General features: G+C 28.0%; 1 protein-coding gene across 1 annotated transcript in view; it reads left to right on the top strand.

Annotated features, from left to right (window-relative positions):
* Positions 1-14,306, top strand: part of akap9 (A kinase (PRKA) anchor protein 9) — a 134,170-nt gene that overhangs the window by 19,468 nt on the left and 100,396 nt on the right. The window contains 5 exon segments of the mRNA XM_051136960.1: positions 2,819-2,863; positions 8,240-8,293; positions 10,177-10,353; positions 10,770-10,925; positions 12,941-13,138. Of these exon segments, the coding sequence (XP_050992917.1) occupies positions 2,819-2,863; positions 8,240-8,293; positions 10,177-10,353; positions 10,770-10,925; positions 12,941-13,138 (630 nt within the window).

Raw genomic sequence — 14,306 nt, 5'->3', positions numbered from 1 at the left:
TGTTCTTTTGGGGCCGTCAGGTTTGTGGTGTGTTTGCAGTTGTAGATGAGTGTGAAATTAGTGGTTGCCCAGGCAACAGACAACTGCGTTTGAACTGGTTAAGCTGAGTGTGTGTGTGTGTGTGTGTGTGTGTTTCGCTGTCCTTGCAGTAGAATAGCAGCGCTGGCGTGATCTTGCTCTATTCACTCTGCTCTCTTACATCCGTGTGCTTTATAAACAGAGATTTCTCCAGGAAGCGAGTCGTGTTTCAGCTCCGTCTGTGAGGTCATGCTCAATCTCTTTGTTTGAAAAGAGTAATCATCCTTAAGCACGCAGAGACTCCTCTGGACGGCACTTATGTAACAGTCCGTGCGTTTGTGGAGTGCAGTATGGATCTGACACGCGTCTGCATTTAAATCAGCACGGCAAACTTTCAAGCGATCGTGTAACTTCCTCCTGCAGCTGTTGCCGTGGAAACAACACTTGTGATTGTTGCCGTGGCCGACGCTTGTGATTGCTGAAATTGACCAGGGTAAAGCACACACAACTATTGTTATACGTTGAACACGCATCTGATGTGTTTGAAGGTGCTGAAGTCGTACTAATGACCTACTACATTAACTAGATGCTTAACATGTAAATATAATGAGTGTAACTTAAATTTTGAGTCTCATTTGCTAAGTAGTTTGCTTGTATTATTAAAACACAAATATTCATGTATATAAGCACACTTCTCATCCAGTTATCAGTACAAAAACTGTATTTATTTATTTTCATTAGGTAATTTTTTCAATTATCAGTATAAAACTGTTTATTCCTTTTCATTAGGCACATTTTCTCCAATTATCAAAGCAAAAACTGTAATTTATTTTCATTAAGCATATTTTCTTTCCCAATTATCAGTAGAAAACCTATTTATTTATTGATTTTTTTTTTTTTTTAAATAATTTTTTTCTCAAATTATAAAATTAAAACTACTTTATTTTATTTTTACATTTTCTCCTCCAATTACCAGTAGAAAAACCCATTTATTTATTTATTTTAATCACATTTTCCCTGCAATCATATAACAAAAACTATTTATTTATTTATTTATTTTCGTTAAGCACATTTTCTCCTCCAATTATCAGTAGAAAACCAATTAATTAATTAATTACATAATTAATTTTCAGTCACATTTTCCCTCAAATTATAAAACAAAACTATTTATTTATTTATTTTTATTGAGCACATTATCTCCTCCAATTATCAATTGAAAACCTATTTATTTATTTTAAATCACATTTTCTCTCCAATTATAAAAACCATGTATTTATTTATTTATTTATTTCAATCACATTTTCCTTTCAGTTCTAAAACAAAAACTATTTATTTATTTTTATTAAGCACATTTTTCCTTTATTTATTTATTTATTTAAATCACATTTCCCTCTAATTATAAAAACAAAAATTTATTAATTTTTATTAAGCACATTTTTTTATTTCACTTTTATTTATTTATTTATTCATTTTCATTAAGCACATTTTCTCCTCCAGTAATAAGTAGTATTTATCTATTTATTTATTTGTTAAATCACGTTGTCCCTCCAATTATAAAAACAAAGACTATTTTTTTTTGTTTATTTAAATCACATTTCCCTCTAATTATAAAAACAAAAACTATTTACTAATTTTTATTAAGCACATTATTTATTTATTTATTTATTTATTTTTATTAAGCACATTTTCTCCTCCAGTAATAAGTAGTATTTATCTGTTTATTTATTTGTTAAATCATGTTGTCTCTCCAATTATAAAAACAATTATTTATTTATTTATTTATTTTAAGCAGATTTTCTTCTCCAATTATCAGTATAAAACCTCTGTTTATTTAAGCGATTTATTTATTTATTTATTATTTTTTATTTTCATGACTCAGTACAAAATATATTTGAATTAAGCCCATTTTACATCTGATTATCAAAACTATTTATTTGTTTAATATTTTATTTAATTAATTATCCTCCTCCAATTATACCAATAACTATTTACTCACTTTTTATATCCTATTATCAATAAAAAAAAGTTTATTTAGCTATCTAGCTTTTTTATTTATTTATTTATTTTTTTACAATGAGCACATTTTTTCCTCAAATTATCAATACAAAACTATTTATTTAAGTTATATTTGTATATTAGAATTTGTTGCATTGTAACATTATTTTAATATTGGTTTAATTTGCATCGTTATGTAATATGTTGTATAATATAAAATATTACATATAAGAGAGGAAAAATGACTGTTACCTTAGTGAATCTAATAAGATCAGCATTGAGAATAATGCAAATTACAGAAGATCTGTTCTGACTCTAAACAAGCAGTTAACATCGCTGACCGCACTTTAGATGATCTGCACTGATTGTTCTGTTGTTCATTTATTAATGTTTTAGTAATTAGTCAATCATACCCATAGTTGTAGCTGTTCTGCTGGGTTTTTGTGTCTGTGTCTCTGGACTGATGTGGATGTAGGTCAGACGTTCATGCATCAGTGTAATTAGCCGTGATCCGCACAATAGAGCCGCGGCTGAAGGAAATGAGAACAGCGGCCCGTCAGGCTTTTACAGCTGAAGTGTGTCTGCTGTGATGTGGAGACGGTGGGGATCACACTCATTCTCTGTCGTGGTGTCTGTCCTTTGTCTCACGCTCAGATACAGCCATCCTCAGCCTTTATTTCAGGATGCTGCTTTTTTTTTAAGCGTGTCGGTCTTGATTAGTGACCCACTAACACCGAAGGCTCCGAAAGTGGAACAATGTAACAATTAATTGCACACGCGACCTCATTATGTTTTCTTTTTTCAGCCCGAGAGTGAAGTCTCAACGACGGCTGAAGACTGTTCATCTGAGGTAAGATCCATTAGATGTTTAAGATATGTATGTATGTATTTATTTATTTATTTATTTAAACACATTTCTCCTTGGATTTAAAAAAACGAAAGCTATTTAATTATTTGTTTAAGCACGATTGTCCTTAAATTATCAATACAAAAACAATTTATTTAGTGATTTATTTTTCATTAAGCATGTTTTCTCTTGCAGTCATCAAAACAAAAACTATTTATGCATTTATTTACATTAAACACATTTTCTCCTCCAGTTATCAATGTAAAATATTCATTTATTTATTTTTCATTAAGCACATTTTCTCCTCCAGTTATCAATGCAAAATATTTATTTATTTATTTATTTTTCATTAAGCACATTTTCTCCTTCAGTTATCCATGCAAAATATTTATTCATTTATTTATTTATTTTTCATTAAGCACATTTTCTCCTTCAGTTATCCATGCAAAATATTTATTCATTTATTTATTTATTTTTCATTAAGCACATTTTCTCCTTCAGTTATCAATGCAAAATATTTATTTATTTATTTATTTTTCATTAAGCACATTTTCTCCTTCAGTTATCCATGCAAAATATTTATTTATTTATTTATTTATTTTTCATTAAGCACATTTTCTCCTCCAGTTATCAATGCAAAATATTTATTTATTTATTTATTTATTTATTTTTCATTAAGCACATTTTCTCCTTCAGTTATCCATGTAAAATATTCATTTATTTATTTTTCATTAAGCACATTTTCTCCTCCAGTTATCAATGCAAAATATTTATTTATTTATTTATTTTTCATTAAGCACATTTTCTCCTTCAGTTATCCATGCAAAATATTTATTTATTTATTTATTTATTTTTCATTAAGCACATTTTCTCCTTCAGTTATCCATGCAAAATATTTAAATTTTTATTTATTTATTTAGTTATTGCAAAATATTTATTTATTTATTTATTTTTCATTAAGCACATTTTCTCCTTCAGTTATCAATGCAAAATATTTATTTATTTATTTATTTATTTTTCATTAAGCAAATTTTCTCCTCCAGTTATCAATGCAAAATATTTATTTATTTATTTATTTATTTTTCATTAAGCACATTTTCTCCTTCAGTTATCCATGCAAAATATTTATTTATTTATTTTTCATTAAGCACATTTTCTCCTTCAGTTATCCATGCAAAATATTTATTTATTTATTTATTTTTCATTAAGCACATTTTCTCCTTCAGTTATCCATGCAAAATATTTATTTATTTATTTATTTTTCATTAAGCACATTTTCTCCTTCAGTTATCCATGCAAAATATTTATTTATTTATTTATTTATTTTTCATTAAGCAATTTTCTCCTCCAGTTATCAATGCAAAATATTTATTTATTTATTTATTTTTCATTAAGCACATTTTCTCCTTCAGTTATCCATGCAAAAGTTATATTTATTTATTTTTATTTATTTATTTTTCATTAAGCAAATTTTCTCCTCCAGTTATCAATGCAAAATATTTATTTATTTATTTATTTTTCATTAAGCACGTTTTCTCCTCTAGTTATCAATGCAAAATATTTATTTATTTATTTTTCATTAAGCACATTTTCTCCTTCAGTTATCCATGCAAAATATTTATTTATTTATTTATTTATTTTTCATTAAGCACATTTTCTCCTTCAGTTATCAATGCAAAATATTTATTTATTTATTTATTTATTTTTCATTAAGCACATTTTCTCCTTCAGTTATCCATGCAAAATATTTATTTATTTATTTTTCATTAAGCACATTTTCTCCTTCAGTTATCCATGCAAAATATTTATTCATTTATTTTTCATTAAGCACATTTTCTCCTTCAGTTATCCATGCAAAATATTTATTCATTTATTTATTTATTTTTCATTAAGCACATTTTCTCCTCCAGTTATCAATGCAAAATATTTATTTATTTATTTATTTTTCATTTTTTCATTAAGCACATTTTTTTCTCCTTCAGTTATCCATGCAAAATATTTATTTATTTATTTATTTATTTTTCATTAAGCAAATTTTCTCCTCCAGTTATCAATGCAAAATATTTATTTATTTATTTATTTATTTTTCATTAAGCACATTTTCTCCTTCAGTTATCCATGCAAAATATTTATTCATTTATTTTTCATTAAGCACATTTTCTCCTTCAGTTATCCATGCAAAATATTTATTCATTTATTTATTTATTTTTCATTAAGCACATTTTCTCCTCCAGTTATCAATGCAAAATATTTATTTATTTATTTATTTTTCATTAAGCATGTTTTCTCCTCCAGTTATCAATGCAAAATATTTATTTATTTATTTATTTTTCATTAAGCACATTTTCTCCTTCAGTTATCCATGCAAAATATTTATTTATTTATTTATTTATTTTTCATTAAGCAAATTTTCTCCTCCAGTTATCAATGCAAAATATTTATTCATTTATTTATTTATTTTTCATTAAGCACATTTTCTCCTCCAGTTATCAATGCAAAATATTTATTTATTTATTTTTTATTTATTTTTCATTAAGCACATTTTCTCATCCAGTTATCAATGCAAAATATTTATTTATTTATTTTTTATTTATTTTTCATTAAGCACATTTTCTCATCCAGTTATCCATGCAAAATATTTATTTATTTATTTATTTTATGTTTGATTTTTATTAAGCACATTTTCTCCTCCTATCATCTAAACAAACTGTTTATGTATTTATTTACTGATTTATTTTTTTCAAGCATATTTTCATTTTCGTCTGTAATTATCAATACAAAAACTATTTTTATTTATTTATATTCATTCAGCACATTTTTCTCCAAACATAGATACAAAAACTATTTATTTGTACATTTATTGATTTATTTTCATTAAGTACATTTCTCCTCCAATTATCGATCTAACTATTTATACTAATAATTAGGCTTTTGTTATATTTGTATTTTAATATTAGTTTCATTTTTAATAATTGTATTTTTTGTATAGATTTTTAAAATGTAAAAAATGACAAATGTAGAATAAATGAAAAGTTTAAATGGTTCCATTGAAGCGAGTGTTTTGTGGGGTTAAACCAGTGTTTTGTGTGTTTATTCTCTGGCTTAAGTCGAGTGAGTCACGGCTGCGCGGCGAGAGTTTTGTTTTGTTAATGACTCAGGGTACGTAACTGTGCTTGTGAACGCTTTATGATGCAGCACAAAAGAGAAATCCAGAAACCTTCACCGCTTGGTCCTCTCCAGCTCTCGCGCTTACCACACCATGTGACCGCCGGTTGCCAGGCAGTGAAATCTTACAAAACCTGCCTGAAATTTCTGACCAAAGTTTCACAGCCGTGCTGCTGCTGCTGCTGTTAATCAGAAATTGACTAAAAACAGTCACTGTTAACTAGCTGATTACAGCTTAATCAATGATCAGATAAAGAGAGATTCAATCACATGAAACCTGCTCAAGAATATCCAGCACTCTTTCACCTCAAAACACAATTTTTTTTAAAATACAAAACCATTTATTCATTTATTTCAGTTAAACACATTTTCTCCTTCAGTTCACAATACAAAAATGAGAATATGATATAGAAATATAATAAAAACATGTATTTATTTATTTATTTGTTTTACTTGAGTATTTGTTCTCTAATGCTCAAAACATTTAAGCATTTTTTCTGCTCCAATTCTTAAAACAAAAACAACATTTTCTTCAATTTTAAGTACATTTTTTTGTATTTGTATACTAGGATTTGTTGCATTGTGACATTATTTTATATTTAATAATTAATTAACTTATTTATTTATTTATATTTTATTTATTTATATTTTCTGTTTTCTTCTTATTTATTTGCATTTGTTTATTTACGTTCATTATGTTCAAGCATATTTTGTCCAATTTTAAGTACAGTTTTTTGTATTTGTATATTAGGATGCATTGTGACATTTATTTTTTTATTTATTTGTTTATTTTTTATATTAAGCATATTTTCTGCATATACACACACATAAACATAAATATATATCTCTCTATCTATCTATCTATCTATCTATCTATCTATCTATCTATCTATCTATCTATATCTATACATACAACAAAATTTTAATTAGTTTAGTTTAAATAGATTAAAATTTCGGCTGTACTTAATTGTATTTGTTGTATATGCCTTCATTCCAAAAAATTAAGTATAGAATAAAATAACAGTTTAAATGAGAAAAAAGTTATATATTAATGTAAAGCAGGAAAAATCACTGTTATAATCTCCAAAATAAACATATCACATATTAAAAATAATGTCAGAAATGTCCTAATGCTTGATACAAAATATGTATTTATTTATTTATTTTTATTACGCATATTTTTTTCACATTTTCAGTAAAATTGTTTGTGTTTGTGTATTAGGATTTTTTGCATTGTAACATTTTATATATTATATAAATTACTATATATTTTTTGATATATTTAGAACATTTTTAGTTTAGTTTAAATCTTTCATTAAAAAATAAAAATAAACTATGGATTAAAAAAATGAAATTAATAATAATAAAATAATAAGTAAATAATTAAAAATAAAAATGGTTAAATAATACAAAATAATAAAGTAAATAAAATAATTTGAAAATAAAAATATGAAGCAGGAAAAATTACTGTTATAGTGAGAATCGTAATAAGAATCAGCATTTAGAAAATAAGAATTACGGAAAATCTCAAAAATAAACGTGTCACATATTGAAAATAATGTCAGAAATGCCCTAATGTTCGACACAAAATATTTATATATTTATTTTTATTAAGCATATTTTCTCCAATTTTCAGTATTTTTTTTTTTTTTTTTTGGATTTGTATATTAGGATTTTTTGCATTGTAACATTATTTTATATATTATATAAATGATTATATATATTATATATTGTGATATATTTAGAACATTTTGATTAGTTTAGTTTAAAACTTTCATTTAAAAATAAAGTATGGAATAAAAGAAAAGAAAAAAATTATAAAATGAAATTAATAAAAAAAAAATAAAAATGGTTAAATAATAAAAAATAATAAAATAATTTGAAAATATAAATATAAAGCAGGAAAAAAATACTGCTATAGTGAGAATCGTAATAAGAATCAGCGTTTAGAAAATAAGAATTACGGAAAATCTCAAAAATAAACATATCGCATATTACTGGATCTGGAGGGTAAATATAATTATTAGTAGTCATGAAAATAATGTCAGAATTCATAACGGTCCTAAAACTAGGTTTTAATTTTCTCAGTGCAAAATACATTTCAGGTTTTTGTGAAATTGACCAGGTTATATGCCGGAATTTATGTACGTTTTGCAAAGTTGCATTGTGTTTGCACAGATGTTCTCCTAAAAGCACTCTCTCATGAACTGACAGGTAAATGGTTTCCACGAGAGGACAGAGAGTGATTTGACTTCCTCTGTGATCGGGGTACAGTAATGTATTTGATAAAGCCGTAATCGCTCCTGTATTGCTCTCTCTGCTCCTTCCTTCGGGACACGGCGTTTGTTCTGATGCACTAACCTCACATTTCCTCCTGCTTTACCTTCATCTCTGAGGCTCAGCTGCTTGTGAATATGCTAAAACCGAGACCACGGATGCCTTTCTGTGGCATTTTAACTGCACTCACGCAATTCACGCCATGAATGGGGGAAAACGGGGCGGCTTGGCATTTCGTCGGGCGTATATATTAGACTAGCGGAGGGGAGCGTGTAAAAGCCATATAAACTGCTTGTATAAGAGAGCTCTTTAGCTTTTACAGGGACTAAAATCATCGACAGAAAGGAAAAAGATTAGAGAAAAGAGATTGAAGCACATTAGGTTCCCCTTTTCTGCTAATGATAAATTTACAAAATTAATTAATTTTATTTCTGCAAAATGTAAAAATCATTTATGTATTTTGGCATAAAGATTACATTTTCAAATATAGGAATAAAACTAACATCATAGACAGGATTTAGCAGTGTTATATTAATATAATTGAGATACTATTATTATTTTTAATAATATAATGAATACTGATAAATTATGGATTTTTATTTTTCTATTTTACATTTTACATTTACTTAAAGTTTTAGTGATATTGTTTTTAATCATCTTAAAAAATTGATTTTTTTAAAAATTTAAAGATTTTATTTATTTTATATCTGTAAAAAATAAAAAAGTTTACTATTTTTATATTTTTTCTGCAAAAATGTTTTTTAGATATATTTTCCATTTAATTTTAATGTTAGTTTAAAAAAATAAAAACAATGTTTAATCAATTTTTAAAATACATCTATACAGATTTTACTTTATTTTAGTACATCAAGTTCAACTTGTTGAAATAAACTATTTTATATAAAATTTCACTTTGTCTGTTAACATATTTTTTTATTTTATTTTAATTGTAAAGGTTTTTTAATTTTGTTGTTTTATACATTTTAGTAACATGCAATTATTTTACATTAAAATGCATTTTGCTAAATAATTTTAATTATTCTCAAATATACGAGTAAAACTAGTAAAACTATCAGATTATACAACTGTTGTAAGTATTGTATTAAATACAGGTTATAAACTATCGGTTTATTCAAGTTATTTTAGTATCACTGAGATACTGTTATAGTTTTTAATATTTTAAATTAGTTTGTATTATATTATATTTAAATTAAAGTTTTAGTAATTTTGTTGTCTATATAGATAAATTAAATAAATTTTTATTAGTTATTTTACTATATCAAGTTAAATACTAAATAAAAAAATAAAAATTACTAAATTAAAATGAGAAATGTTGCTTTGGCAACTATCTTAAAATAAGTTTTATTACAATTATTGTAATTAAGTAATTTTTATGTTATTATTTTAATAATTAAATATTAAGCATTATTTAATTTAATAGTCAATTAAAATATTAATGATTTAAAAATAGTTTAGTAGTAGTAGTTTAGTAGTAATAATTAAAATAATTTAATAATAATAATTTATTAATAATTTAATAGTTACAGAAATAATTAATTAAAATATTAATAGTTATTTAAAAATACAAAAATAAAAATTAAAAAATATTTAATTAAAAAAAACAATTTTATACTTTACTTTTTTGTTATAAAAAATAAAATAAAATTATATTTTATTTTATATATATATATAATTGTTTACAAGTAACTTTTTTATGGTTTTAGCTTTAGTTTGAATGAACTATAATAATCCTGGGATCCAGTAGAAGTTCTCAGATTCTCCGTGCCAAGCTCTGTCACCGTCACCGTTTCTTTGGGTATAAAAGGTTTTATAATGAGCGCTCTGGTTCTTACTCTGTCTGGTGTCTCCGACAGGAGGAAGATCTGCAGCAGTCCGAAGCGCAAATGGAGCCTGACCTGCAGAGCGGTGGCCCTCAGAGCAGAATACAGATCATGGAGGACGAGCTAGCCGCCAAGAGCATGGCCATGGAGGAGCTGAGCCGCGAGCTCGAGGAGATCAGGGCGGCGTTTGGAGCTGAAGGAGTACAGCAGGTACGTGTCCTCAGGCCTGTGCCGCTTTCATTGAGGACTCATGAATCACGCTGGATGAGTGGGTGATGGATGGATGGATGGATGGATGCCCACGCGTGACACTGATCTGACCTCACTGTGATTAGGCTGAGCGGATCTCATAGCCGTTCATGTAACGCCTCCGCGTGACTCAGGTTTGAACAATACGAGCAGCCTTTCTTCTTGACATCGACTCTATTAGGCAGCCAGGAAAGTGACTTTCTGTCATGTAAATCTGCGGGAAAAGTGTTCCACTGAAAATATGCGGTCCCCTGCTGTTCGAGGCCTGAGAAGGCTGTTCAATTAGGTTTCGTAACAGAGCAAAATCGCAGTAATCGAGACGTCAGCGGCACTCTTTGCCAGGCGTGCTGACGTGTGGTGTGGATTTGTGTCTGCAGCTGCAGGACTTCGAGGAAGCGCTGAAACAGAGGGATGAAATCATCACGCAGCTCACCGCCAATCTGCAGCAGGCACGAACCGAGAAGGAGGAGGTGATGAGGGAGTTCCTGGAGCTGACGGAGCAAAGCCAAAAACTCCAGATTCAGTTCCAACAGGTATCAGACCTGCGCTCCATGTGCCATTCGCAGTTCTGTGTGATCATTAAAACAGACAAAACACTTCTGAGCTGTGTCATCATGATTTAGAACATCTTCAACTATAACAATAACTGTAAAGATAGCTGTAATGACAACGATAACTATAGCGATTACTCTGAAAATGATAATGACAACTAACAGTACTGTAGGAATAATTACAATGATAGTAATAACTTTAGTAATGACTGTATCAATAACTGTAGTGATAACTGCAATATAAATATAAGGATAATTGAAAGAATAACAGTAACTATAGGCATAATCAACTGTAGTAATAACTATAACGAAAACTAAAGATAACAAAAATACCAATACATATAGCGATTACTTTAATGCTAACTAATGATACTTTAGCGATAACTATAATTATAATGATAACTAGCAATATGGATAACTATAACTGTAGTGATTACTGTAATGATAGCTAGCGATAACTATAGTAACTATTCAAATAGTAACTATAGCAATAACTAGCAACTACTCTAGTAACTAATGCAATTACTCTAATGATACTATAGCGATTAACTATAGTGATTACTGTATAAGTAACTATAGTGATAACGATACAATAATATATACAATAACATAACGATAATGATACTAAAGCGATTTCTGTAGCAGTTACTCTAATAGTAACTATAGTGGTTACTCTAATGATATTATAGTAATATCTATAGTAATTACTCTAATATTAACTATAGCGGTTACTCTATTGGTACTATAATGGTAACTATAGTGATTATTCTAATGATACTATAGCAATTGCTCTTATGTTACTAAAGCGATAACTATAGCAATTACTCTATAGCGATAACTATAACGACTACTCTAATAGTAACTATAGTGATTATTCTGATACTATAGTGATAACAGTAGCAATTGCTCTAATAGTAACTGTAGTGATTACTCTAATGATACTATAGCAATAACTGTAGTGATTACTCTAATAGTAACTATAGCAATTACTCTAATGATACTTTAACGATAACTGTAGCGATTACTTTTATAGTAACTATAACAATCACTCTAATGATACTATAGAAATAACTGTAGCGATTACTTTTATAGTAACTAGCAATTACTCTGATACTTTAGCGATAACTGTAGTGATTACTTTTATAGTAACTATAGTGATTACTCTAATGATACTATAGAAATAACTGTAGCAATTACTTTTATAGTAACTAGCAATTACTCTAATGATACTTTAGCGATAAACTTAGCGATTACTTTTATAGTAACTTTAGCGATTACTCTAATGATACTATAGAAATAACTATAGTGGTTACTCTAATAGTAACTATAGCAATTACTCTAATGATACTTTAACGATAACCGTAGCGATTACTTTTATAGTAACTATAGCGATTACTCTAATGATACTAAAGTGATAACTGTAGCAATTACTCTAATAGTAACTATAGTGATTACTCTAATGATACTAGCGATAACTTAGCGATTACTTTTATAGTAACTATAGCAATTACACTAGTGAAAACTATAATGATAACTATAACATTAATGATAACTATAAAAATATTGAAAACAATAGTGATAACTATAATGATAATCATATCAATAACTATAGCAGTGACAAATATAACGATAACTATAGTGCTAGTGATAATTATATTGACTAGCGATAACTATAAAAACTGTAAAAATTACTATAACTGTAAAGATAACTATATTAGCATCCATACTGATAACGTTCTGCTGCAGTTTTGTTGTCCCTGAGCTTTGTAAAGTCAGGTGTGTTCTGCATAGATTAGCATAAAATACATCCACCCACATATAGTGTGAAGCCAATAGACATAATAATCAACATTTCTCTCACCTCGTCTTCCATTTAGGAAAAGCATCTTTTGACGTTTTAATGTACTCTGATTCCAGCTTGTTTTCACTGGTGTTAACATAAATGTGGCGTCTGAGTTTGTTTCTCTAACATCCTGATGCTCTCAATCTTCCTTCAGCTGCAGGCCGGTGAGATCCTGCGGAGCTCCAACATCAGCTCCACCGCTGCAGACCTTCTCCAGGCCCGTCAGCAGATCACGCTGTACCAGCAACAACTGGACGAGAGGGACGCGCAGGTCAGAGGTCACCAGGAGAAGATGCAGGAGCAGCTTTTATTGATCGCGCAGCTTCAGGAGAGGCTGAGTGAAGCAGAGAGAGTGAGTTCGCTATTGAAAAAGTCAGCCCACTCAGTGGCCATCAGCCCTAGGCAGCTGTTTCCAGTCATGTGCTCCAGCGTCATAGAAATCAAGCCAAAAAAATAGTGTTGCTCAAATTAATGCTAATGCACAGGCCCGTTCTTGCACTTGAGTCCTCATTAAAACAACCAAACAGACCTCTTTAAATGAACTGAGTGAAAAAGACCCTTACTGAATAATTACAGATTTATTTTCTAAGGAATTTAACGAGTTAAGTGACTCACTGCATAATGTAGCCTATTAGGATGCAATTATATGCCCCTGCAATTCAAGTTATATATTTATATCATAAGTTTAGAAGTATCACACAAGCAGGAATGCTGTTTTCCCCAATATCTACACAATTCCAAATGTAAAATTGATTTTACACAACAGTTCAATAAACAAGTTAATATTCTGTACAGTTAATAGTAACTGTACAGTTATCGCTATAGTATCAGTAAGTAATTGCTATAATTACTGTTGGAGTAATCGCAATAGTTATTGCTGTAGTATCATTACAGTAATCACTATATTTACTATTAGAGTATTCACTATAGTTATTGCTTTAATATCATTAGAGTAATCGCTACAGTTATTGCTATAGTATCAGTAAGTAATCAATATAATTGATTTTATACAACAGTTCAATAAACAAGTTAATATTCTGTAGTTAATAGTAACTGTACAGTTACCGCTATAGTATCATTAGAGTAATCACTATAGTTACCGCTATAGTATCAGTAGAGTAATCACTATACTTATTGCTTTAGTATCATTAGAGTAATCGCTACAGTTATCGCTATAGTATCAGTAAGTAATCAATATAATTACTGTTAGAGTAATCACAACTATAGTTATTGCTAAAGTATCATTAGAGTAATTGCAATAGTTACTGTTAGAGTAATCGATATAGTTATTGCTATAGTATCAGTAAGTAATCACTATAATTACTGTTAGAGTTATTGCTATAGTATCATTAGAGTAATCACTATAGTTGCTATTAGAGAATTCGCCACAGTTATTGCTATAGTATCTGTAATTGCTATAATTACTTTTAGAGTAAGCATTATAGTTTCTTTTAGAGTAATCTCTATAGTTATTGCTATAGAATCATTAGAGTAATCGCTATAGTTACTATTAGACTCAT

Source organism: Labeo rohita, chromosome 19 (genome assembly GCF_022985175.1).
Source record: "Labeo rohita strain BAU-BD-2019 chromosome 19, IGBB_LRoh.1.0, whole genome shotgun sequence".
NCBI lineage: Eukaryota > Metazoa > Chordata > Actinopteri > Cypriniformes > Cyprinidae > Labeo > Labeo rohita.
This window is presented reverse-complemented; position numbering and strand designations above follow the sequence as displayed.